Raw genomic sequence first — 27585 nt, forward strand, 5'->3', positions numbered from 1 at the left:
TGTGACACCGCCCCCAGGGCGGGTCCAGTGCGTGGCAGGGGGACCGCTGGCCTCGTCGCGAAGTTTCCGGCCTGTGAGCGCCGCTGAGCCGGCCGAACGTCTCCAGACCCTGGCTATGCGGCCCCTGCTGCTCCTCGCCCCGTTGGGCTGGCTGCTCCTGGCCGAAGCGAAGGGCGACGCCAAGCCTGAGGGTGAGGGCGCGGGCCCCGGCGGGCCATGGGAATCCGTGGCGGGTCGGGTGCAGGAGGGCTATCTAGGGGCTGCCCTCATGAGGACCGGTCTGTATGGGGTTGGGGGCAGGCCTGGGCTTGCAAGGGGATCTAGGTTCCGGGCTACTTGTCTACGGACTCACTGATGTCTTGGATTAATCACTTTCCCTCTTGGAGCTGTGGTTCCCACATGTGTGCTTCTGGGAGGGAAGGAACGGCCGAAGTACCATTCAGCACCCAGAGGGACACATAATAATAGCACTCATAGTAATTACTGCTATTTATGGAGTACTTACTATGGGCCAGGCATCAGTTAAGCCAGATGGCAACCATTGAATGTGTATCCCTCTGTTATCCCCATTTTTCAGCTGGGCAAACTGAGGCTTCAGAGTTGATTCACTTGCCCAATGTCACACAGTTTGTGGGCCTGGAAACCAGGATTAACACCCAGGTGTGTCTGATTCCAGAGCCCAGCTTGGGCCACTAGGCCTTGAAACCCCCTGGGATGGGTGGGAGGTTGCCGGGTGGTGTGGAAGGGGTGTCTCACATTGCAGAGCTGTTGGCACTTTCAACCATGTCCTCTGTGGTCTGCTGTGCCCCTGCCAGGTGAGCCTTACTCTCTCCAGTTTGCCCATGAGGAAACTGAGGCCCAGGCAGGTACTGTGACTGCCCAGAGTTTTCCAGTCCTGGAGTGGTTGCTCCAAGGTCTGTTGGACTCTGGGTCTAGTGTTCCTTCTACGTCCCCAAGGCAGAAGGGATTTCAAAGTGGGCCCCACTGTCTTGAGTGAATGGGTGCTACTCTCCTTCTCAGCCCTCCCTGGGGCACGTCCAGGGTTGCCCGCTGAGCATCTGAGAACCCCAAGAGGGCATAGACTGTGGGCAATCTCAGGGAAGCAGAGCTAAACTATCCACACCTTCCATGATACTCTGTTCCCTGGCCCCACCTCTTGGAGATCCTGGGAACTGGAGGGGGCAGGGTGGTGGGTTAGCAGACTCTTGGACCAAGGGAAGGAATGGGAACCGACATTTCTTGAGTATTCCTTTGTGCCAGGCTGTGCCCAAGGCCACACATCTGGTGGTACAGCTGGTGGTGCTTGATCTCCATGAGGCTTGTTGTCCTATCCTGCAAAACAGAAGCCATACATACTAGTACTTTACTCCTAGAGCTCTTTCAAGGATTCTGTGGAATGAGGCCTGTTGGTGAAAGTTTAGCTCAATGCCTGGCCCATAAAGTCATTTTCTGGCCCAGCGCTGCCAGCTTTCCTGCAGTATCCTAGCAGGGCGGTAAGATAGCTCAAAAAACCCAGTGAGGGAGGTGCTGAGCACAGGGCTGGGCTGACTGCAAAGGGCCTGGGTCCACTCACTGGCCGGCAGCCAGGAACCCTACAATAGTCTTCATTTCCCCTGGGCCTCTTCTCCTGGGCTCTGCTTCTGTTTATGTGAACTCCCTTCACCCAGACCATCCCCATGAGAGAAACTCTAGCCCTGCACAAAGAAGCCCAGAAAGGTGTGTCAGGGAGGGACCAAATCAGTGACAAGGCTTCAGGTGCCCTGATGCCCAGCAGGTGATGGGAGGAGGTAGAGTAGACACAAGGCGTCCTCACAGAGGGTGCAGGATCCAGGGTGTCGGTGAGATAATCCAGGAAAGGTACCTCGTAGATTGTAAGCATTCATTGATGGAGAAGAGACAGCAGGTCCCCAGGTATGGAGTTAATGTCAAGCCACTCTCAAGCTGAAGCTCTGCTTCCCTTGCTCCATTCAGACCCTTTGGATAAGTAAGGGATCATTAGCCCCACTTTGCAGATGGGAAGACTGAGGCCCTAAAAGGTTAAACACTTGGTCACAGGTTGCCACAGCTGATTGAAGGTAGAGTCATTGACTGGACTCAGACCTACTGCTCATTCCTGCAAACCCCTCCTTTGGATGGGGGGGCGGGGCTGTTGCCTGGAGACACTGCCTGGAGGACCCTGCCCAACTCCCCCAGACCCAGCTAAGGTGGGACCCTCAGCCTGCTGGCCAGGAGGACAGAGTGGGATGGTAGTTTTTCCTGCAGTCCTTGCCCAAGCTGCCCACTGACTGGTGTCAGGGAGGGAACACCCTAGCAGTCCCCAGAGAGACCAGCTCCTTCCTTCCTCTGGCTGGGCCAGGACTCCCAGTCCAGCACCAGGTGCTGAGGAATGTGTTCCATTGAGGCAGGCATAGGGACAATACTGTGTGTTCCTTGGGGGCATAGTGAGACCTGAGGTGGGGCAGGGGATTTGCTATGGAAACCTGGGGGTGTGGTGGGTGGAGATGCTCTCTGCAGCTCATCCACCCTTCATCTGAACACCTGTGAATGTGGCACATAGAAAGAAAGAAAGATGGACAGGGGGCTCCCAGTCTGGGGGGGACGGGACACAGAGCTCCTCACCTCGGTGGACGCCCCATCTGATGGGGGAAAAAAACAACCCTTTGCTCCCAGAGAAACCTGTGCCTGAGGGAAGAGACATTGCCCTGTCCTGGGGGAGCCCTAAGTAAGACCAATGTGGGGACAAAAAAAGGCCTTCAACAAAGCAGCATCCTATCAAGCAAATTTCCATAGAGCTGAGAGGGCATGAGAGTCCAGACGCCACATTGTGCTTTCTCCCTTTTGTAGAGACGTCTAGCTGATCCCCTTTCCCTGGGCTCATGCCTTTCCCTATTGGCCTTGGCATGGTGCTGGAAGGACCCGCCAGAGCCTGGAGCTGCTGAAATCTGAGGCTCCAGGAATGTCAGCTGGGCTTGGGTGGGGGCTCCAGGTGATGCCGTTCCACAGCAGGGAATGGAAATGTCCCCGGAGTCAGGCAGGCTGGCAAAATTGTATGAGTCAGGAGGGGAGAGTCTGAGGAGGCCTGAGGCGGCAGAAATGAGTGCGCGGCCAGACCCGGAGAGGCAAGCTTGGCTCCTGGGCACTGGGGATCCCCATCTCCTGCCATTCTGCCTGACGGTTTATGGCTTCCAGTCAAGCCCAGGGTGAGCATGGAGGCTGGGGGAGGAGCTTCATTCAGTCCCACCACCCCAAAGAGCAGATTGAGTGTGTCATGACAATGCCTTGAGAGCCAAGGCCACACACTGACCATCCAGTCCCTTGCCTAGGCTGGCACTACTTGGGACAGAGGGGACATCAGCTGGAGCATAGTGAACCCAGCCTGGGTCCTCAGCCTTCTCTTAGGACCCCAGAGAGGTGTCTGCACTCGCCCAGCCTCTCCGCATCATTTTTGCTCTCAGAAAGGGCTCATCTCCATCTGTGATCCCCAGGGCAGCACCTGCTCACGCACAGCTCCCTCTCTTAGGGGAGGTTCCCTATGACAAGAAGACATGCAGCTGCCTTGGCTAGGTACTGTGCTGAGCACTTGACGGACATCAGCTCATTTAATCCTCACAGTCTCTGGAGGAAGGTACATTATTGTTGTTATTACTCCCATTTTGCAGGTGGGAAAACAGGCACAGACAGGCTAAGCTACCTGCCCAGCTATCTCTACTCTACTCTGCCACTCTGCTGTCTTGTTTATCTCTGCTCACCCTGGATGATGGGTTGTCCATCTGGAGAAACCACGGTTGGACTTTGGGCAGCAGGTCAGGAGGGCTGAGAGCCCTGGGTGTCAGGCCTCACGCAGGCGGGCCCTGGCCTCGGCCCCAGGCGGCAGCTGGACCAGACAGAAAGCAGGTGGGTGGGGCCCTGGTACTCAGACAAATCCTCCATATTGACGCCCTGTGGGTTGCCTAGAGCTCTGGCCAGGCCCCAGTGAGTTGGAAAAAGACCTCACCCCGTGATTGGGGCTGTGTGCCCACACTGGGAGTCTGAGAGAAGGCGGCTAGAAACGCTGGATTCAGTGTTCAGGTGAAAGTCTCAGCATTGGGGATGCTGGACTGCGGAGTGATGAGGTGAAGAGCATGGGCATTTGGAATTCAGTATATTCCCTTCCCTCTTCGAGACTTTGTGGCCTCAGGCAGGTTATTTAGCCTCTCTGTGCCTCAGTTTCCTCACCTGTAGAAGTGGGCCAGAAGTACCACCTACTGTAAAGGGTGCTGGTAGTTAAATGTGATAATGCATGTGACACACTTCATGCAGTGCGTGGCGTCTAAGTAAGGGCTCAACCCGTGGTAACGCTGAGCAGCATCTCCTTCCCACAGTGCTGCTTAAGGCCAGGCAGTGTACACCAGGCCTAAGTCACACTCAGTCCCAACAATGGTGACAGAGAGGGAGACCAAGGAAATAAAGATGAGGTGGGCCTGGCCTGGAAAAGGGAGAAGGAGCAGGTTTATCCTGGTACATCAACTGCTGGGCACCCTGACACTGCACAGGCTGACTGAACACATAAGGGGATGAGATTAAGGAGGGCTTCCTGGAGGAGGTAGCCTGGGTCCTCTTCAGGGGAAGGAGCGAGTTTTGTAGGCAGGGCAAAGGAACGTGGTGCTGATTAGGTTCACGGAAGCAGTTCCATCGGGGTGTTGAGAGGTGATGCCAGGGTCCCTTCGGGAGGGGTCTGCCTTGGGTTCTTTTGCTGTGAATCACCTCCCAGTCCTCTGCATTGGAGCTTAGAGTCAGAGAACCAGGGGATGGCTTGAACTAGAGGTTTCCAAATGTGGCTGATATCAGAAATCCCCTGGGAAATGTCGGAAAAATCCCGACTCCTGGGCCCATCTCAGACCTGGGGTCTTGGGACCCAGGAGTCTGAATTTCACAACTTCCCTTGTAATGCTGACTTGTAGGCAGGTTTGGGACCCTCTGGACTGTAGTGATCTCCTGGGGTTCTTGGCCAGGGAGGCGGGTGCTTTGTGGCCCAAGGAATACGGGATTTGTGAAGGCCCCATTGCAGGCACGTGGCAGCAACCAGGGAAACAGAGAAAAGACAGTCCGGGGCAGGAGGAGGGTGGGGATATGGGAATAGTCTGGCATGGCCTGGGACCTTCCCCTCCACCTCAGCTAGACAGTCTCCTTAGACAGACAGATGGAGAGACAGGCACTTGGCCAGTGCTTCTGGAAGTTAAGAGAGAGGGCTCTCGTTTCAGTCAGGCACTTGTGTCCAAATCCTGGTACTGCCACCTCCTAGTTCCCTTGGGCAAGTTACTCACCATGTGTGAGCCTTGAGTTTCTAAGTGTGAAGGGGGGTTGGTATATATAAAGTGCTCAGAACAGGGTCCAATGTGCAGAAGGTGTTCCATGAAGGAAAGCTGTCGTTGTCATTGTGATCTGGAAGCAGAAACCTGAAAAAGGAGCCTCAAGGCACACCGCCCCTTCTTCCCTTCCCTCCCCTGCTGCCTGACTTCAGGAGCCCCTGATCCAATGGAGAATCTAGAATCTCACAGACACACACGCTGGCTTTTTCCATCCATGAAAGGTGACACTCTCTCTGTCCCCAGTAGCTCCTGTGGACAACAAGAGGGCCTCAGAGCGGGCAGCTCTTGCTCTCCTCACAAGCATATCGGGGACTGAACCATCCTGGCAGGAGTTAGGGGGAGCCCTTCCACTCTTTCCTGGCCCCCAGGGGCAGGTGGTGAGGTCTCCTCTCTCCACACCTGCCTAGTGAATCCACTGCCTTCTTCCCCAGGTCCCTGGGCCCACTCCCAGCAGATTCCTGCCAATCCCTCTCTGCCACCTGGCGCCAGACCGCTGCTCTGGGACCAGCAGCCTGCTCTCCGCACAGCCGGCTCTGCCAGGCCGGACCTCTTTGTTCTTTTAGCTCAGGCTTCTCCTGACTTCCTGGGGTGGGAGTGGGGGTGCCTTACCTGCTTTTGCTGACCTGGCCACGCCACTTGGGGGGGGAGTCTGTTCATCTTGAAAAGTGTTAAGTCCTGGATCCCAGGGAAGGAAGACTCATCCAGTGGAACAGTGATGAGTGCTGCAAAGTGAGGTCCTGCCTCTGAGGGCAGGAGAGAGGTCAGGAGAAATCTGAGAAGACTTCATAGAGGTGGTGGCAGGGAAGAGGTGTTACTGTCACTCGCCTTGCGATCTGGAAGAAGGTTAGAGAAAGGGCAGGAAGAGGGAGCCCTGGCAGGAAGGAGGGGCCCAGCAAGGTGAGACTCTTGGCTGGAGGAGGGCCTACTCGGTAGAGGGAATGAACACATCATCGGGCTGATCAGCAAGGGCCTTGAATGCCACAGCAAGGCATTTGCTTTTCACTAATCGGTACTGGTAATAGCTCGTAGTATGTACCAGCATCCCAGTAAGGATTTTATAAGCCCGATCTCATGGAATTAGTCCAGCAGCCCTGGGAAGTACGTACTGTTATTATCCCTATTTTATAAAGGAGAAACTGAAGCTCAGAAAGGTCCGGGACTTGCCCAAGGTCACACAGTTGGTAAGGAGCAGAATTACGATTCTGACCAGGCAGGCCAGCTACAGAGCCTTCACTTCTCAGAGAACGCAGCCTCAAAGTGTGGTCTGGGAGGGGCTTTCCAGGGCTCCCAGAGATGCCGTCTGGGGAGTTGTTTCCTACAGATTCTATTACAGAGGTAAAGCCACACTGCAGAACCCAGGAGAGGACCCTTGTTAAAAAGGTGGTACACTTGCTCTGGCCAAAGACCAGGATTTTAAGTTGGTTTCCACTCCGAGTCAACTCTCATTGGTTCTCACGGTTTTGGGAGAATCCAAGGATGAGTGAGGCTCAGCAAGAAAGCCTGTTGGGATTGATTAGCAATGTCTGCCCTGGTTGCAGGCATGGAGAGTGGTGGCCATCCCTGGGCTAATGTCTGACATTGGCCAGAGAGGTCCTCCTGGTGTTCAGTATTCAGAGTGAATCCTTCCCTCTGCCTCTGTGTGGGGCTCCCAAAAGCCAGAGAGACCCAGTCCCACAATGCAAGGTGCTGACACCTCTGGTCTGGACTCTTCCTGTCATATTGGTCAGTTACCAGGTGGATGGAGCCCTGGAGGAGAATTGGGAGACCCAGGTTACATCCCAGCTCTGTCAGTTACCAGCTGAGAGATCTTAGACACGTCTTTTCCTACCTGGGCCCTGGGCTCTTGTCTCTAATGGACATGAAGACATATCCTGCAGGATTTGACAAGAATGGGAGTGGGAACAGCAACCCGCTCGTCCCTGTCACCTGTCCTCATCCTCCATTCCCATTCACCACCCGCTTCTCTGTCCCTAGACAATCTTTTAGTCCTCACGGTGGCCACAAAGGAGACAGAGGGGTTCCGACGCTTCAAGCGCTCAGCCCAGTTCTTCAACTACAAGATCCAGGTAAGGGGCTCCCCAGGTGGGGCAGAGACAGCTGCGGGGTGGAGGGAGAGTCCAGGGAGCGTCTACCTTTCTCCAACTGACGAGGCCACACAGAAAGCTTCCGGAAGCCTGAAATATGAAGATGAGTTAGGAAACGCAAGAAGGGAAAGAACATAAGCAAAGTCCGGGAGGGGCTGGAGATGGAGAGTGTGGGAGAGTGAGACTGGACAGTATGTGGTGGTGCTCAACGTTTGTGTGCATAGGACTCACCTGGCGGTGCTGGTGGCTAGGTTAGAGGGCAGGCCTGGGAACCAGAATTTCCACAATTTCCCCCCGGGGTGATTTTTGGGATGGCCACAGTCTAGAGACCTTACCTGTACACACCCTGTTCTAAAGACACACGGGCTAATGCCCAGTCCATCAGTGTCCTGGACGTGGTGTCCTCTGCATGTGGCCCATGGCTGAGCCCTGCAGGGAAACATTCCTCCATTGAGCTGAGTGTGCTGAGTGCCTACTTGTGTCAGGCACAGTGGTAGGCACTGGGGATGATGGACAAGACAGCCCATGTCAGTACCTACACAGCTTGCAGTCTAGTGACATTAAGCCAGAAAGAAAGTCTATTCGCTCACATGACTGGGGGTTACAGTAAGGGGTTGCTTCAGACATAAATGGATCCAGTGGTTCAAGCATGGTAAAAGCTTTGTCTTCTCATCCCTGGGCCCTGTTTGTTTTCATTGGCAGACGTGCTCTCTCTATCGTGGCAGGATGACCACCAGCCACACACTCACATGCCCCAGCTTCTCAGCTTCAGTAGAAAAGACAGCCTTTCCTTAGTTTTAATAGAACAGTCCCAGGGAAGACTCTGATAGGCTGTGCTTGGGTCACATGCTCAAGCTCATGGCTATGGTAGAGCACTCTGATTGGCTAGTCACGATCACATGACAACCTTCAAGGGGCCTTTCCCTGCAGGTGCTGGGCCTGGGGGAGGACTGGATTGGGGAGAAGGCGACATCAGCAGGTGGAGGGCTGAAAGTTCGGCTGCTGAAGAAAGCTCTGAAGAAGCATGCAGACAAGGAGAACCTGGTCGTTCTCTTCACAGACAGGTTGGTGGCTAGGGGCTTCCTGGGCGGGGCCCTTCAGCAGGGAAATAGAAGAATATTCTAAAGTGAGGCCCTCCTAGGACATCGGGGATAAGGGGTGATCACTCTGGCTAAGGTTGCCTATAGTTTTAGGGGGTCTGTGGACCCCAGGAAAGACCCTTTGGTATAACCCATTCCCATTCTTGGTGAAAGATGGGTGAGGGGACCTGCCTAGGTAGGACCAGCTATGCTCTGACTGTGAGAAGGGCATGGGGTCATGGGGACCGTCATTCTCCCTGGGGGTGGGGGGCATTGAAACATGGCGGGCAGGGCCAGGGACAACGGGACGGATCCATTCCCCAGACTATGGGAGGAAGGGGACTTGTGGAGAGCCTTGATCCAGGTCTCCTGCCTGGGCCCTCACCGCGCTCCAGCTCACGTCTGCCCCATCTTTTCCTGGCTCTGGCTGCAGCTACGACGTGCTGTTTGCATCGGGGCCCCGGGAGCTCCTGAAGAAGTTCCGGCAGGCCAGGAGCCAGGTGGTCTTCTCGGCCGAGGAGCTCATCTACCCGGACCGCAGGCTGGAGGCCAAGTACCCGGTGGTGTCAGACGGCAAGAGGTTCCTGGGCTCTGGAGGTGAGGAATGTGTGGCGGGGCTGGGTGGGCTCCAGAGGGCTCCACCCGCTGCCTTCCTGAGTGTCCGTGCTGGCTTGAGGTCCACATGGAGATCTCTCAGGTCCCGAACACGGAATGTCCTGACTAGAACAGGTTTCTTTAACCCTTCATTCTGCTCCTCCTGCAGTCTTGTTCATTAACAGACACCCACCTGCACAGGGAGAAGGCTGGGAGTCACGCCGACCCCTCCCTTGCTCTCCCCTACCTACCTCAGTCGATTTGCGTCACACCACTCCGACCTCACAATATCTCTTGAATCTGCCTTCTCGTGCCCACACCCACTGCCACCTTCTCGCTAGGCTGCTGGCCATCTGCAGTCGTCTCCAAACTGCTCTGCCAGCCTCCACCCTCACCCCATTCCAGCCCATTCTCCACTCAGCATCCAGATACAAATCTACACACATCACTCCAGGGCTTCCCATTGCAAAGAGAATAAAATCCATACTTTATTTTGGATTTCTCTGTCCAGCCATGGAAGGGGGATCTGCCCCCAGCAGAGAGTTAGCACGGTCCAGGTGGCCTGGCCCTAGCCCAGGGGTCGCGGTGTCCCCTGGGGCGGGTCCCTCCCTGGGTGCCCACCTTTTCCCATTTCTCTTCTTCTCTCACCAGTCTGCCCCATAGCCAGGGACCCATGTGGGTTTTCCCTCTGAGCCCCCATGTGCTTTGACCTGGTCTCAGCCTCTGCCCTTCTCTGAGCCAAGTTTTCCAGTTAACTGTAGAAAAGGGGCTCCAAGCCTGTACCCCACCAGCTCTGCTCCCCAGAGGCTCCTGGTCTAATCCATTCATTCATCACCTATGTGGTGCTTAGTACCTGAGCTGGTGCAATTTCTTTCTGGGCTTAGTGGGAACTCATCACCAGTGTCATTAACTGGCAGACTATAGATATCACCTCCTGTCAATCTAGGAGCACTTCTGAGAGGAGGCAGGGCTTATGGGTCAATGAGCAGGAGGTAGATGAGAGGGAAGAGGCTCTAGCTTAGAGGCTGGAAGCTAAGTATACGTCTCTGTGTCCCCATGTAACCCCCAGGCTTCATCGGTTATGCCCCCAACCTCAGCAAACTGGTGGCTGAGTGGGAGGGCCAGGACAGTGACAGCGACCAACTCTTTTACACCAAGATCTTCTTGGACCCAGAGAAGAGGGTAAGAGGCAGCAGTGGGGCTGGGGAGTCCTGGATCCCGTGGGTCAGACTGCACAGGGAGAAGCCCCTCCAGGGCCTGAACCCTTGGATTGGTCTTGACACCCCCATTTATCGATTCATTGATTCACTCATTTATTGAACTCCTGCTGTGTGGGAGACACTGAGGGGCAGGGCAGGGATATGGCAGCAAACAAGACAGTCAGGGTCTCTGCCCTCATGGACCCTCAAGTGGGGAGACAAGGAATTTACAACCTCATGTCAGTGGTGGTGATGGTGATGAAAGGAACTGACAGGCTGAGCTGCCCCTCCCCCACTCTGCCTGGGGCTGTTCCTGGGGGGCTGATGAGAGCCTGTCTGCAAGCTTGTCTCCAGGCAGGGATCATCAAGGTGGCAGAACCAGGCTGGTGCAGCCCCAGACCCAGCCAGTGCCCTCTGGGTAGGCAGGAAGCTCTGGGAGCTATTAGGGGTCAGGATTCCTGGATTCTGTCCTACTGACTCCCCAACCCCCATCCATGCTGTGCTTTGTGACCTAGGGTAAGTCACTTCCCCTCTGGGGACCCCAGTTTTTTTCATCCACAAAATGATGAAGTTGTTGGGCCTGTGCAATGGAAACTATGAACTTAATCTTTTTGTTAACTCAGTCCTTCCTCCTTCCCCTTTGCCTCTAGTGACATTGCTTACAGAAGCCCAGGGTGTAAACCATAAAAGTGGAACTGCTCTATATGGGATGAGGGCCAAGCGTAGAGTGCCCCTTGCCCTTTCTCGGCCTGGCCTAGGGTTCCATGAAGAGGTAGCATTGTGTCATGGACTTCAGGGCCAGGCTACCTGGGTTCAAATACCAACTCAGCTACTTACTAGCTGTGTGACCTTGCGCAAGTTATACAACCTCTCTGTGCCTTGTTTTATAAACCTGTAAAATGCAGTGATGGTGGTATTTTCTCATAGGGATGTTGCATGGATTAAATTAATTAATGTATATATAATACCTAGAATAGTGATTGGTACACAGTAAAGTATTAAACGAGTCTTTGCTACTATTATTTTGGTTGTTGTTATGGTGGAATCAGCTATTTCCTTAGATTCCTTCCACTTCTGGGAGCCCCTGGTTCTGTGTGAAAGGAGCCACTAGACCAGTAGATGCCAGGGGCTTAGCCACTGGCTGGCCTTCCCAGGGCTCCTGGCTGTCCTGATGTAACAGGGCAAAGATGGTGTGAGAAGAGGAAATGACAGAGGTAGGAGGGCAGGCTGCCCACAGTGGGTGTGATGGAGCCCTGTCCTCTGCCGGGGCCTGTCCCTGATGCAGCCTGGTGCCCTCTGTCTTGTAGGAGCAGATCAATATCACCCTGGACCACCGCTGCCGTATCTTCCAGAACCTGGATGGAGCCTTGGGTGAGCAGCCCCCAAGGGGAGGGGATCGTGAGAGGTGGTAAGGAGATGAGGATTCCAGGCAGGGTCTGCGTCCAAGAAGGAGAACCAGCTGATTCCTCTCTGCCCGTTGTGCTGGGAGGTCACCGGCCCCATCCTCAGGTCCCCAGAGACCACCTGGGGCAGAGCTGTGTCTTTCTGTGGGTGGAGAAAGTAGAGTCATGAGGTCAATCCACACAGCCCTCACAGGGTCACCCACCACAGCCCACGCAGGATGCCAGGTCAGGGAGGCAGCCACTCAGCCTGGGAGGAGCTGAGTAATGCACACAGCAGGTACCGACCGCTGCCCGGCATCCTTGGTCCTTGTAGGTGAGCCTGCTTCACCTCCTTTCCCTGCCCGTCCACCTCCCAGGTGAAGGCTTTTTGGTCTGGGGGCAGGGACTGACCTGGCAGGGAGCTGGGAAGCAGAGAGGCCACTTGGCCCTTGAAATCACAAATGCCCTTGGGCTGACCCCAAGTCTGGCTGGTGATGACATTGCTTGGCTACTATTTTGCTGAGTGACCTCAGGCAAGACACACACACACACACACACACACACACACACGCGTGCGCGCGTGCCGTGGGCCTCAGTTTCCCCATCTTTAGGAAAGAGAAGTTGGACCAGATCACTGATTGGTGATTTTATAGGGTATCCCTTTGAAAATCCTTTTGAGAATCCGAGGACAGGTATGGCTCCTCTCCCAGGAAGATGCAGGGATATCATGCCCTTTTGCATGTGGTTTCTGGAAGTTTATGAACCTAGGTTAAGAAGCTGGGTCCAGATCACCTCTTGGAGCTTTCACAGAGGGGCTCCCCTCACAGGCTCCTCCACCACAAAGCCCTCCCTCCCCAGCATCTTCTCAGGCCGCTGAGAAAAGGTCCTTCTGCAGCTTCCTGTCTTATGTGAGAGTAACGCTGTCTGCCGCAGAGGCTCTCTCCAGCAGGACAGGGTCTGTCCCCTGCCCGTGTGGCTGGCGTATTCCCAGTGCTGCTCTGCCTGCCTGTCAGAACGGGCACCTCCCAGACCCTGTCCGTGGGGCTTGTCTGAGCTGTGTCTGGAGCTGGGATGTTCCAGGTCTTTACTTTCTCCCATCCCCTGCTGCCGGCTCTAATAAGTAATCACAATAAATAACGGGTTGCTGTGGATTCCGTGCTCACCAGGTGCCAGGTGTGGTGCTAAGTGCTTGCTGGACATGGAATCTTCCGACTTTTGTCCCCATTTTACAGATGAGGAAACTGAGGCTTGGAGAGGTGAAGTGACTAGCTCAGGGGAACACCTTGCTCCGTGGGGGGAAGCTGGGATTTGAGCCCAGCCTCTCGGTCCCTGAGCTCGGCCTCTGGGTCTGATGCTGGATGGCACTATGTTTTCTGACCCCCAGATGAGGTTGTGCTCAAGTTTGAAATGGGCCACGTGAGAGCGCGGAACCTGGCCTATGACACCCTCCCTGTCTTGATTCATGGCAATGGGCCCACCAAGGTAAGATGGGGCCCCTGCCACTTGGGAGAGTGGGAGGGGACTAGAGCCCAATTCTGCCCTCATGGTGACCACACATGTGCTTCTTGGAGCCAAGGCCACCTACCTGGGCCGCCTACGTGGGCTCCACTTTGAGCTCGCTGCCTCTGACCGCACATCTGAGTTCAGTGTGGCACCTTCTTTCTTTACTGTGGTGGTTGGTGATGCCCTGTCATCCTGCTGGACCACAGGACACAAAGGAGGCCACTGTCCCCATGCAGGCCTAGCCTGGGCTGCCCCATGTCATCCACACTCCATTACACCAGGGCAGACTCGTTTCTTCCTTCAACAAATATTTATTGAATGGTTGCACAAGGGCATGAGGCATAGTCAGTCATGAACAGGACAGACTGGTCCCCACGCTCCTGGAGCTACAGAAGGGACTGGGACACAGACCGGCCCCTGGGGACTGACCCCTGGCTCACAGCATGTTTCTCTGAGTGTGGTCCTCAGTCACCCACGCCAGAATCACGTGGGAGGGGAGCATGTTACAGATGAAGATTTTCTGACTCCACCCAAGAGCTCCTCAGTTGGAATCTCTGAGGGGTGGGGCCCAAGAACCTGCATTTTACAGGCTCCCAGGATATAGAGATGAAGCACCAGCTGAGCCCTCCCTCTGCCCTCCCACAGAGCAGCTTTGGTGATCTCCAGTGGGATGGACATGCTGTCCAAGGCCCACCCAAAATAAAGTCACATTCCTGTCCCCTTAGGGGTGGCAGGTGGAGGGGGGCTGCGGGCCCACCAGGGGGCCAGGGAGATGTGCCTCCGTGGTTGCAGGTGGGAGGGACTGGCCCAGCTCCTCTCAGACCCCTCGTCTCCCGCAGCTGCAGCTGAACTACCTGGGCAACTATATCCCGCGCTTTTGGACCTTTGAGACGGGCTGTGCTGTGTGTGATGAGGGCCTGCGCAGCCTCAAGGGCATCGGGGTAAGGCCACCAGACACTGGGGACTCCATTCCCTGGGGTGCGGGAAGAGGGGTGATTCTGGGAAAGACTCTGTTGTCTTTGGTGGGAGGTAAAGGGATCACTTTCCTGTCTGCGGGTCCGTCCTCCTCCTCACCCAGGCACCTCCTCCTGGAAGCCTTCTCAGACTACCCATGGCTCCAGCTTCCCCCAGATGCCTAGGTTCCAGTTTCTTCTGCCTTCGTTCAGGCTCTTCTGCAGCCCCCTCCCCATCCCACAAACCTTTTATCCCTCATTTATGGCCCACTTCAAATCCCACAACAGCCAAGCTCTCCCGACAGCCTGCCATCAACCGGTCTTTGCTCCGAGTCTGAGCTCACGCTGCTAGCTGTCCCAGCAGGGGTGTCCTTTTGCTTCCCTGCCAGTACCTGCCTCTGCCCACCTGCATATCCTGCTCTGAGCTCCCTGGCCCAGACCCCTTTCCTGCCCCGTCCATAGGCCTCTGCCTCTGCCTCTGGCTCTGGCTCTCGCTCTCTCAGGCCACCCGAGGAGCTCAGCGGCGGCTCCGTGGCTGGACATTGCTGGACCCTTGTGCTGCCCCCTCCCCATGCAGGATGAAGCTTTGCCCACAGTCCTGGTCGGTGTGTTCATCGAACAGCCCACGCCGTTCCTGTCCCTGTTTTTCCAGCGGCTTCTGCGCCTCCATTACCCCCGGAAACGGATGCGGCTTTTCATTCACAACCACGTGAGTAGCAGGTGTTTGGCGGTGTCGCCTTGTGGCTTTGGTCAAAGACCCAGCCTCACAAGGTGGCCTGAGACCTCTGAGGAACTGAGTAAGCCAGACTTTTCTGGGCCAAATGGAAGTGAGCAGTGGGCTGTATCCCCAGATCACTGGGTTGACTGGCTGGCTTGAATCCCAACACCACTGCTTATATTGGCTGTGTGACCTTAGGTGTGTTGTTCAACCTCTCTGTGCTTCAGTTTTCTCATCTGTTAGAAAGGGATGATGGTAGTGCCGACCACACAGAAATGCTGCAAGGGTTAACCAGGATGACACATGAAGCACATGAAGCCTGGCGCATAGGCAGCACATAGTAGGTGCTCATAGCTGTCATCATTATCACTATTTTCCTCCTTGCCCCAGTAAATCCATCCTAATTTGATCTGGTGATAGTCAAACTGGTTTTTATTCCTTGAGTGTCTTCTGGGGAATTGGGAGGGCCCTGAGGCTTGCTGCTTTGTGGGGAGCAGGCCTGGAATCAGCATTTCTAGTTCCCTCCCTTTCCTGCTTCTCCTTCCTAGCCAGATAAAGTCCCACCTCTCAGCATTTGCTTCTCCCAGTTTCCCAACACTCTCCAAATGCTACCTGCTCTCAAGTCTCCTTGTCTTCCATAAAATCTAGGGTCACCCCTTTCTGAGACCTCTCAGCCCTGACAGCCTGCACCCCACCCCCAGGGACCTGTGGTCCCATACTCAGCTCCCCTCTCTGCCTGTGTCACAGACATTCATTCAACTGTGTCACATGGAGACAGGATGTTGGCACTGCCTTTGGGAGGCTCCCAGCTTCCCTGCAGACGTCAGATAGTACACCCATGAATTGTGACTTTGGGTAGAAAGAGAGAAGTGTCATAGGCAGTGTTTGAGGAGCTACTGTGTGCTCCATCCGACTTGTCAACTCGTTATAGTGACCCTGTGAGGGAGGCATGATCACTCTCCCTTTTTACAAGGGAGGAAACAGAAGCTGAGACAGGTGAAGTGACTATTCAAGGCCACACAGCTAATTATAGCAGAGCTGGGCTTCGCTCTAAACCCTGGGTTTGGTTCTAAAGACCCTGTTCTCTCCGCTTCCTCATGCAAGGGGCCCTGGGTGTAGACTGTTGTTTTTCAAAGTGTGGTCTCAGCATCACCTGGAGTGTTTGGTAACAAAGCAGATCACTGGGCCACATCCCAGACCAGCATAATCAACAACTCTAGATGTGGGACCTTTAGGATTGGGGTGCGGTCCTGGTGCCAGGGGCTCTTCAGAGGCCAGTGGGCATGGCTTGGTCACGGGAGGATGGTCAAGGATGGCCAGGGAAGGGCACTCCAGACAGAAGGTCTGGCATGGGCAAAGGTCTGGAGTTTAGGAAAGCAGGTGGCCAGGGATGTGCCAGGAACGGAGGGAAGCAGCCGGAAATAGCGGAAGCTGCTATGGTCCCTGAGGCGGTACCTGTCTCCTCGTCCTCCCCCTCCCTCCCTCCACCCCCCAGGAACAACACCACAAGGCTCAAGTGGAGCAGTTCCTGGCAGAGCATGGTGGCGAGTACCAGTCTGTGAAACTGGTGGGCCCTGACATGCGGGTGGCAAACGCGGATGCCAGGAACGTGGGCATGTGAGTTGGGGGTCGGAGGGAACGTGGTTCTCTCTGCTGACCGTGGTGCCAGGAGCAGTAGGCCGGGAGAAAGGAGTTCAGAAGGCTGTGTGGTCTCCGGCATTGCCTGCCCCTCTGTGGGCCTCAGTGTTCCCATCTGTCGAATGGGGAAATAGTCCGTCCTGCGAACCTAGGGGCTCCTGGCTGGGGCTGAGCAGCATCACTAGGGTTCAGGAAGCAAATCAGAGAAAGAGGAAGGAGTGGAGGGCCCTGAGTCGATAAGTGATAAAAATTAGAGAAACAATCTCTGATTTTTTCCCTTTATTATTAAAACAAACAAACAAGTAAGTTGTGTTGACTATAGAAGAATTAGGCCGTCCAGATCCGTGGTTGGCAGACGTCCTTTAAAGGACTAGATAGTAAGTCTGTGTAAACCGGCTTTGAGGCTCTGCGGGTGTAACCTGAATGAGCATGGCTGGGCTCCAACAAAATTTTATTTATGGACACTGAAATGTAGATTTCCTGTGATTTCCATGCAACTTCTTTTGATTCTTTCCCCAACTCTTTGAAAATGTAAGACCATTCTTAGCTCACAAGCCGCATGAAACCGGGCAATGGTCTGGATTGGGACCATGGACTATAGTTTGGTGACCACTGGACCAGATAAACAAAAAGAACAGAAATTCTTCAGGCTTTGGGATACGTTACCAAACTGCCCTACAGGAAGGCAGCGCCAGTTTACCCCCTGGTCCCGGGCAGTGTAGGAACCTGTGGGTGGGCCATGCTCTCCCTGCTACCAGGGCACTTGATACCAGTTGCCAAGATCTGGGCTTTTGTCCTGAGGGCTCAGTAGCCCAGGGTTGGGTCTCAGAGTTGGGAGGGAACTTGGAGGCTGCTGGTGCCAACCTTGCCCCCAGGCTGGCCTGACCTCTTTAAAGACCCTTAGCTGGTCCCTGGTGATCACAGATATGAGCTGGGGTGTAGAGCGCAGCTGCAGGGTAGCTCCGGGATCCTGGGTGGGGAGGCTGGATGGGAACTGACCCTGTGTCCCCTGCCTGCAGGGATCTGTGCCGGCAGGACCGTGGCTGCACCTACTACTTCAGCGTGGATGCTGATGTGGCCCTGACTGAACCCAAGATCCTGCGACTGCTGATTGAGCAGAACAAGTGAGGCTGTGGGTAGGCTGCCGCGGGCAGGCAGGTGGGCCCCCAGAACGTGGCTCCTGGGGGCCCAGCACTGCTCGTGATAGGCCTGGGCCCAGGCTGGGGACACCCACCTACCTTTCCCTTCTTCCTGTGCCTTGGCCTCCCCTGTTACCCTGGGCTTGCCCCAGCCTGACCACCTGGTCTTGATCTAGGATGTTCCCCACCTCCCTTCTGCAAGCCCCGTGTCGCCTGCCCCTTCCGCCACCCTCTGCTCCTAGCTGCCCTGTGGGAGGGAGCAGGTACCAATGTACCAAATCCCCCTTCAGGCCATGCCCCAGGGAGTTGCTTGCAGGTTCAAAGGTATTCTCCCCTTCCCCACACCTAGCTAGATCTGCCCCAAACTCCCAGTGGGCAAAGGGACTCCCCTGAGGTGCTCCCTTCCTTAGGAATGTCATCGCCCCATTGATGACCCGCCATGGGAGGCTGTGGTCGAACTTCTGGGGGGCCCTGAGTGCAGATGGCTACTATGCCCGCTCCGAGGACTACGTGGACATCGTGCAGGGGCGGCGTGTGTGAGTACCTGCAGGGGGCGGGGCGCACTCCTCTGTCTTCTTTCTGACCTTGAAGCACAGTCCTCCCCAGCATTTCTGTCTTTGTTGCCCTCACATTCCTGCTGAACCTGAAGCAGGGAAGACGGCAGTGAAACACACAGACCTGAGACACACAGACCGACTTTCTGACAATTACTCTGGGCTGTGTGCCCAGGGAGGGGAATCCAGTCGACACTATTGTGCCCTCCAGCCTGTGACTTCCCCTCTCCCCGGCCTATGACTCTCACCACCAGCCTGTGGCCCCCGCCATCGTCCTCTCTCTCCCTCAGTGGTGTCTGGAACGTGCCCTATATCTCGAACATCTACCTGATCAAGGGCAGTGCCCTGCGGGCTGAGCTGCAGCAGACAGACCTGTTCCACCACAGCAAGCTGGACCCTGACATGTCCTTCTGCGCCAATATCCGGCAGCAGGTCAGCCTGGGGGGGGGGCAGTCAGAGCGGGCCCTGGTGACAGGGAAGGTGGGATGCCTTGTCACCACAGGCCCTGGGGATTCCAGCAGGGTTGCCCAAAGGCTGCCAGGGCCTGGTGAGGGCACTGGCATGCAGACAAGTCCTCAGGGTTTGTGGGGATCATTTTAGCAGACCCCATTTTCACAACCTCTATTTTATTTACATTTTTGACAGCACCTAAAGAAAACTAAACTTTCCACGTCAACATATTCCAAATGATGTGCCCAAGACACATTCTTACCCTATCTTTGTGCCCCACCCCATAATTTTTTTGGTTATTTTTTAGAATGTGACAGCATGAGGATGTTTTCCCCTGTGCCCAAAACTTCAGGATCAGAACACCATCCTTTTGTTTTGCACATTCATTTTTTCATTCCCGTTCAGTCCTCCAGGAAGCCTTCCCCGATTGCATCCCCAGTGTCAGGCCTGGGCCAAGGAGTGGGGAGATGGGGTGACCCGTACTTGGTTCCCTGATCTTATGAACTTAAACCTGGTAGGAAGAGGGAGCTGCCATCACGCCCCTCCCAGGGGCGTACAGGGGAGGGGTAGGGTCTCTTCCATCCGGCCTGCTCTTCCCAGGATGTGTTCATGTTCCTGACCAACCGGCACACCTTTGGCCACCTGCTCTCCCTGGACAATTATCAGACCACCCACCTCCACAATGACCTCTGGGAGGTGTTCAACAACCCTGAGGTGAGGCCCTGGGTGGGCAGGCAGGGGTGGGAGCAGAAGGGACCCCAGTGATTCTGTAGCCTGAATTGCCTTCCTCTCAGAGCCTGACAACAGCTGGGACGCTGTGAGCCACCGGGCTCCCTCCACCCCAAAGTGCTTGTTGTACAAAATTTGGGTAGGGAGAAGAGGGCGTCTTGAGAGGCAGTGCCATCTAGTGGAGGAGGGACCAGGAGTCAGAGGCCCATCAGTTGTCACTTAGTGGAACCTCTCAACCTTTGGGGCCTCAGTTATCTTAGCTCTAAAATGGGTACATTGTCCCAGCCTGATTTGGCCACAAGGGTGTTATAATAATCAGAGGAGGAGAAACTTGTGTTTCTAGACGTTGTGCGCTTCTGGCTGACATGGGCACACGCCCATACCTGCACGCAGACCAGTACACACATGCACACATGTGTACAAATACATGCAAACACCAGTTCCTGTGGGCACACTTTTGCACCCAAACAGTACACGTAACCCGCCGGGCACAGGCGCATCCCGGCTCCCCCAGACGTGTACACATTCACTCACATTGTGTGTGTCCTGGGGGGAGGAACCCCCTCTTGAAGCATCCCATGGAGATGAGCAAGGGGTGAGCCCCAGCTGGCCCAGGTCAGGCCCAAGGACCCCAGCCCACTTCCCCCTCCCTACAGGAATGGAAGGAAAAGTACATCCATGAAAACTACACCAAGGCACTGGCGGGGAAGCTGGTGGAGACGGTAAGGACTGGGCCCCCCTGAGAACAAAGCTACTAGATTTATACCCAACACCTGCTGCGGGGGACGGAGGACTGAGGAACAAAACTAGTGACCTGGGGGAGGAGAGGAGAGAAGGCCCCTTTCTATGCTCTGGCAGTGCTCAGTGTGAGAGAATGGACAGCGGGCAGACCCTTCCTCCTGTTGGTATGTTCCAGCTGCAGTCTGCAGGGGCCTTGGGGGTATTAGGAAAGAGAAAAACATCCCCAAATGTGGTATCAACAGTGGACAATGGCCCCTGGGCCAGGAGTGAAGAGCGGGTACTCCTCTGCTCCCCCCAGAGCCTGAGGTCCTTTGCTCCTTTGATGTGCATGGTCCTTTGCTGGCCCTGGCACTGGTAGCTCTGTGACCTTGGCTGAGAAAGGCCAGCTCTGAGCTCTACTTCCCTCTTCCTTTAGCAGCTCCCTGAGCCCCTGCTCCATGGGAACACCTGCGGGACCCTCAGAGGGATCACAGACTGGGATGTGGGCCAGGGGATGGGCCACACCAGGGACTTTGCTTTCAGCGAGTTCCACAGAGGGCTATGGGGACAGGGGCAGGAGGTGGTGGTGCCACTCTGGATCCCTGTGACTGAGTCTCTGCCCTCCCCAGCCTTGCCCGGACGTATACTGGTTCCCTATCTTCACGGAGACGGCCTGCGATGAGCTGGTGGAGGAGATGGAACATTATGGCCAGTGGTCTCTGGGAAATAACAAGGTGAGGGCACCAGGCGTCTGCACTGGGGCTGTGGGGAGACCGGTCACCCCTCCACCCCGTTCCTGCCCTCTGGGCGCTTCTGGCAAGCTAGCCAGCCTCTCTGAGACTCTTTAGATGGGGACACTGGTGGGGGTGCCTGCAGGCTCTTAGGAGTAGAGGAGTCCCCAAGCTGCCGTGGCCACTGGGGACTTCAAGCTGCCTTCATCCGAAATTGCTAGGTTTCCAGTTCCTGGCTTATTATCAGAGTGATTGAGCTTCCTTCCCCAGATTGGGCATGGAATAGGAGAGGAATAAACAAGTGCAGATAAGGAAGAATGAGGAAGGGACATCAGTGCCACGTTCACCAGACAGCAGAAGCAAGTGGCTTGGTGGACGGGAGAAGCTGTGCGTTCTGTGAAGGAGGAGTGCCATACCTGTACTCATCTTGGAAAGTTCAGGAACCATTTTTAAAGGCCCATGGGCCCTTGGACCTGGGTGCCTCAGAGACCAGCTAACCTTTGATCAGGCAGCTGACTAACCTGTGGTTCTGGTTACCTGCCTGGTTACCTGCACATGCTCTGGTGCTGAGCAAATCTCCAGTGCCCAGTAACTGGCATAGCCCATGCATTCTGGGGTCTGGCCATCCTTGTGCTCCCGTGGCCGGGCCCTGGGATTTCAGTGCTTGAGCTAACCTGTGGCTCTCTGCCTCTGCATTGGTTTTCTATGCTGTGTAACAAATTACCACAAAGCTCAATGGCTTGAAACAACACCCGTTTATCGTCTCCGGGTTTCTGTGGGTTCCGGCGTCTGGGCACGGCTTAGCTGGTCCTTGCTCAGGGTCTCACAGGGCTGCAATCAAGGTGTCACCTGGGGTTGGGGCCTCATCTGAGGCTCGGGGGTCCTATTCTGAGCTCACATGGCAGAATTCATGTCGCTGCAGCTGTAGAACTCACGTGACTTGCTTCTTCCGGGCCAGCAGGAGACAGAGTTTCTCTCTTTAAGATTCTCCTTTAAAAGGCTCACCCAGGATAATCTCCTTTTTGATTAACCCAAGGTCAACTGACGAGTTACCCGAATTACACCTGCAAAATCGCTTCACTTTTGCCCTACAACCTAACCTTATCCCATCAGGTTCACAGGTCAAGGGGAGAAGATTAGACAGAGCCTGTCCACCAGGTGGTGGGAACCTGGGGGCCGTCTCAGAATTCTGCTTACCGAACTCTCTTGGTCACTCCCAGGACAACCGCATCCAGGGGGGCTACGAAAACGTGCCAACCATTGATATCCACATGAACCAGATCAACTTTGAGCGGGAGTGGCACAAGTTCTTGGTGGAGTATATTGCCCCCATGACGGAGAAGCTCTACCCCGGCTACTACACCAGGGTGGGCATGCCTGGGGCACAGCCAGGATGAGGGCACGGGGTGGAGTGGCTGGGGAAAGGAGAGGGGGGAAGAGGGAGAGAAGCATTCCCAGCTTGGGGAGAGGCCCGCGTGTTTGGGCTCCAGGTAGAAGTAAAGTCTCCTCCCATCAGGCCCTGGGGCCCGGGAGGCCAGGCCGCTCTGCCTCCAGCCTCTGACACCACGTGATTCTTTGAATCCTTCCACTGTGTCCTTAACCCCCCACCCCCCCATCAGTGATTCCTATGCCAGCTCACCAGACAAGCCCCATTTAGCCAGCCAGCATGCTCCTTCCTCCCGTCAGTTTCTCGTGGGCTCACTCGCGCATCTATTGACTGCCTCTGGCTTTCACGCTCTTTCCCTCACTCCGTCGCTTCCTGGTTCACATGGTTTTCTCCACACACCTGCTTTGCTTGTGCCTGGGCCTTGTGCTTAAGGAATCACCAGCCTCGATAGTGCCAAAAAGGAAAAAAGGGTTGTGAGGATTAGATTCCTTCCTCCCGCCCTTCTTTCCCTTCTCTTCCCTCTCTCCTTCCTCTCCCTCTCTTCTCTCCTTCCTCCACTTCCTCTCCTTCTTTCCCTTTCCTTCTCTGCCTTCCCTCCTTCTGTTCTTCCCTTCCTCCCTGTGATTTTACTGAGAACCTTTTCTGTGCCGGGCACTGTTCCAGGCCCTGGAGAACACAGTGTTAAACAAGCCTGCCCTCAGGGAGCTGACATCCCAGCAGACTGGGTGAGACACGCCTGCCTTTCCCGGCCCTCGTGGCCTCTCTAACACCAGTTCTCTGTGTCACTTCCTTGGCCCCACAGGCCCAGTTCGACCTGGCCTTTGTTGTCCGCTACAAGCCTGATGAGCAGCCCTCGCTGATGCCACACCACGATGCCTCTACCTTCACCATCAACATCGCCCTGAACCGGGTCGGCGTGGATTACGAGGTGAGCTGGGGCCACGCTGGCCCTGGGAGCAGGCAGGAGGGAGGGCTGACTGCTGAGCAGCTGGCAGGGTGGTTGAGGCCGGGGGGCTCGGGACACACCAGCACCAGAGAACTGGTGAAACCAGAGAGAAAGGGCGCCAGGCCCATGGCGAAGGCTTCCTAGAAGAGGTGGGTCTGGAGCACAGCGTGGCAGGAGGGAGAGGGCTTTGGCCACAGTACAGCAGGGGCACAGGAGGCCCGGGACCAGATTGCCGGGGCCTGGGGCCTGCCTCTGCCCTTGCTCTGGGGCCTCAGGCGGGAAAACTTAGAGTGCCCTGCACAGAACGGTTGTGAGAATGAAATGAGCTCATCCAGCTGATTGCTCAGGTGGATCCTTAGTGAATACTCAAGGAATGATAGCAATTAGTAATAAGGAGTTGAGGGTCCCATCATTCTACTTTGGGAACGGCAGGGCAGGGTTAGTCTGGGGTGGGGCACAGGCTCATGGCTGGAAGGGAAATCTGGGGACAGCAGGAAGACATAAGGGTGAAGAGGGAGGCGAACGGAGGCCTGTAGGTGTGATCTGCTACAGAGGCATTCATTCATTCATTCATTCATTCATTCAGTCACTCCATCAGGTACTATTTTTAAAGAGATTTTTGGGACTCGGTCCTGGCTTAGACATTGAAGGACACCCATAAAAACGCCTATCTTTTTTCGAGAGTTTGCAGTGTACCAGGGGTTCTCATAGGGGATGATTTTGGCTCCTCCTCAGGGGACATTGGCAATATCTGAGGACATTTTCAGTTGTCACATCTACTGGGGTGTTACTGGCATCTAGTGGGTAGAGGCCACGGATACCCAGACAGCCCCCATAGGGAAGAATTATCTGGCCCATGGTGGGGACAGCTGTATATAATAGTGTGAATGTATGCAATACCACTGAACAGTACACTTAAAATGGTTACAGTAGCAAAGCTTATGTTATGTGTATTTCACCACAATTAAAAAAAAATTTATCTGGCCCAAAAAGTCCATAGTGCTGAGGTTGAGAAACCTGGCCCTAAGCTCTTACTGTATCATCTCATTTAATTCTCACATCCCTGTGTAGTTTAATGCCCATTTTCCAGAACGGGAAACTGAAGCTCGGGTTGGTCACAAAGTCAGTAAAGGGTGTAGCTGACGTTGCCCAGGGCTGCCTGACTCCAAGGCCAGTGCTCTTGATCACTTGGTCTTTGCTCAGTATCTTCCTCAGGCAGCTTATAGCTATCCCTCCACAAGCATCCCAGGCAGGCTGTGCTGAGGGCCCCTCAGCTGCGGTGACTCAGATGGGAGAGTAAAGGACTACGGGGGGAAGGCCCAGCTTCCTGTTGGGGAACTGACACTTCCTGTTGGGGAACTGACACTTCCTGTCTTCCAGGGTGGGGGCTGTCGGTTCCTGCGCTACAACTGCTCCATCCGAGCCCCACGGAAGGGCTGGACACTCATGCACCCCGGGCGACTCACGCACTACCACGAGGGGCTCCCCACCACCAAGGGAACCCGCTACATCGCCGTCTCCTTCGTCGACCCCTAATTGGCCAGGCCAGGCCACCCTGGACCTTTTTCTCTTTGCCAAGAACCACTGCCCAGCAGCCTCTGGGGCCTCAGGGTCCCAGGGAACCCAGTCCAGCCAGCAGGCTCTTGACCTCCCATTGCTCTTGGAGCTGCCATAGAGAGATTGGGCTGCAGGCCAGAGACAGAGCACACCTCCTTGATGGGGCTTTCCTGGGGCTCTGGACCCAGCCCGGAGAGACACTTTCACTACGTTGAACCAACTCATCCTTTCCCACTCGTCTTCCTGTAAAACCCAGTCCCTCTTCCTCCACATCTTCCATGGGGCAAGACTTGATCAGAACGGGGGCTTACCCAGCTGCCCAGAGAGACTCTAGGGGTGGGAAGCCACACCCCAGAGTTTCTCCCAGCCTCGCTGCAGCCCCAGGGCTTTCTGTTTCAAGCTTCAGGGTAGACACAGAAACCTCGATCAGACTCAAGTTCCCCCCCTGACTCGGAGACTGCTGAAGCCCCTTCTTCCCTGGCTCCTGTCCTGACAGCAAAACCAACCCATGGAGACTGTGACTCAGAAAACTTGGAAGACAGGAAAGACATCAATGCCACAGCTCCATCCTCTACTTGATCCTTGCGGGGGGTGGGGGAGTAAGTAATGTGTCCACACATTGCACTGTGTCACCCTATACTGGATGCCTCCAGAGAGAGAGAGAGATCGTCAGAAACAGGAGAGTTTCTATTAAAGGCCATTCAAAGCACTGAGTGGGAGATGCTTGGGTGGGTGAGTGTGCATGTGTCAGGGCGACTGCAGGGAGAGGTTCTAAGAGCCTGTGACTGGCAAGAAAGACTGTGTCAGCAGACTCAGGGACTTGTGTTTCCCAAAAAAGCACATTTATATATTCCATAAACCATGTCATTTGTATTCCGTCAACCCTTATGTGTGAGCTGGCACCGGATGCCTAGGGCATGCTTCTTCATCTGTCAAGATCTGCATGAGGTGTCACCTCCTTTCTGAAGACTTTGCTGACCACCTTTCCTGCAAACATGAATATCGGAGAACAGAGAACTTCTGGTCTTCCAGGTCCCCCCCCTGCCTCCCCCCCACACACACACAGACCTCACCGTACCCTGGACAGACTCATAGCACCAACAATTCAGGGCATTTATCAATAAAAAAAAGCTAACATCGATCCATCCCTTGCTGTGGGCCTGTTCTGTACTCAGCACACAGTTCTCTGGGGTAGGGCTAGATTTCCCTTTTGTAGATGAGGAAATGTAGGCTCAGAGAGGTCAAGTAAATTGGCCTAAGGTCACACGAGAAGTAAGTGATGGATCTGAATATGATTTCAGCAGAAATTGGCTCTAGTGAGTAGAGGGCAGGGATGCTTCTAAACATCCTATAATGCACAGGACAGCTCTTCCCCTTCACAAAGAACTACTCAGCCCAAATTATGAGTAGTGCTGAGACAGAAGCCTGATGGATGCCCCTAAGGCAGGTCTCGGAGCAGGAGATTTCCATCAGGCAGAGAGACTCCAGGTCACACAGCTGGACCCAGGAAGGCACAGACAGGTAGGATCAGAGAATGCAAGTTGGCTGGTGAGGGTGGGGTGGACGGGGACAGATTGTCAAAGCCCATTTTCCCAGGCTAAGGAGAATTGGACTTTTATCTGTTTAATTCAGGTGCTTTGCATATGTGTTCTAAGATAACTTTAAGGTTTTTGTTTTGTTTTGTTTTTACATTTGCCCATGGTAAACGCAAACAGCACAAATCTTAAAACCTTTCTCACCTCTCACCCCTGACTGCCCAGTTCTCCCCAGAAGCAATCATGCCTACCTGTTTCTTGAGTGTCCTTTCTGAGTTGATCTGTGTGCATATACAAGGCCTGTGTGTGCGTGTTAGGGGTGTTTTTAACCTTATTCTGATTACAAATGCAATTCCTGTCCACCGTAAAAAAGTCCATCAAAATAGAAATAGGTAATGCAGAAGGGTCTCCTGCAACCGCACCCTCCCCCTGCCCTGCACCCTCCCCAATAACACTGCCATTTGAACTGGGACTCTTGTCCTGGAGGGCCTCACCGCTTGAAGTTGTTTCAGAGAAACCCCAGGTGCTGGGTGGAGGGCCAGGCTAGAAATCGGAATGGATGCTGAGACTGCTGCAGCAGTCCAAGCAGGTGACCAGGGCCGAGCGCTCGCAGGAGGGAATGGACAGGATGGATGTTTAAAGGGAAGCCCTCCAGTCCTCCACCTGACTTGGGCAAGATTCTGCACAAAGGGAAAGGAAATGAATTCAGTTCCTACCTTTACAGAATTGACAGTCCCTTTAGGGAGGCAGGGAGTTTGGAGGAAGGAGCCATCAGCCAGTCAGCTGCAGGACAAGGCAACAGTAACAGGCCCTCTGTGTATCACATTCCAGAGGCCGGCCCACACCCGAGGCGGCATCCTGGAGCAGCCCCCCAGTCCAACCCTCAGGCAACGGGTTGCCTCAGGACAGTATGGCAGGACTGCTTCCACCGACCAACCTACTGGGAACTGATACGCTGGTAGATACAACGGGTACTGTTTTGCCTCTTGAGGTATTTGTGGCCGTGCTGTCCAGTATAAAACTCTATTGTTTCCTTTATACGTCACATAATACTCCACTTCTGACATTTCTGATCACAAAGTGTATGGGTTTTTTCCCCCACACCAAGCAACTCTGACTCTCAGCAGACACCAAAAAAATGTCCTACAAATTTAATTCAATTCAGACACTACCTGGAGATAACAATAGATCTAACAGGTTAAGGGCTCAGTCCCATAAGACTGCTCCTACCCTCTTCTAACACTCATCACAAGTCCAGGTTTGCCACCTGTGCTTTTGGCCCATGAGGGGAAGCAGAGTTTGCCACCCAAAATATGCCTTTTGGGATACTAATTATTTT

At 54.8% G+C, this 27585-nt stretch overlaps 1 protein-coding gene across 1 annotated transcript; it reads left to right on the plus strand.

The window, feature by feature from the left end:
• Window positions 1-25417, plus strand: PLOD1 (procollagen-lysine,2-oxoglutarate 5-dioxygenase 1). Its single transcript, XM_033115345.1, has 19 exons — window positions 1-191; window positions 7323-7414; window positions 8363-8496; window positions 8945-9108; window positions 10175-10287; window positions 11612-11675; window positions 13071-13168; window positions 14029-14130; window positions 14720-14851; window positions 16356-16477; window positions 17518-17622; window positions 18048-18173; window positions 18482-18623; window positions 19242-19355; window positions 20027-20092; window positions 20720-20824; window positions 22042-22188; window positions 23011-23136; window positions 24535-25417. Exons 1-19 carry the CDS (start codon window positions 116-118, stop codon window positions 24688-24690), a joined length of 2184 nt encoding a protein of 727 aa, XP_032971236.1. The 5' UTR covers window positions 1-115; the 3' UTR covers window positions 24691-25417.
• The last annotated feature ends 2168 nt before the right edge of the window (window positions 25418-27585 follow it).

The sequence above is a fragment of the Rhinolophus ferrumequinum genome, chromosome 9 (assembly GCF_004115265.2).
Source record: "Rhinolophus ferrumequinum isolate MPI-CBG mRhiFer1 chromosome 9, mRhiFer1_v1.p, whole genome shotgun sequence".
NCBI classification, from domain to species: Eukaryota; Metazoa; Chordata; class Mammalia; order Chiroptera; family Rhinolophidae; genus Rhinolophus; species Rhinolophus ferrumequinum.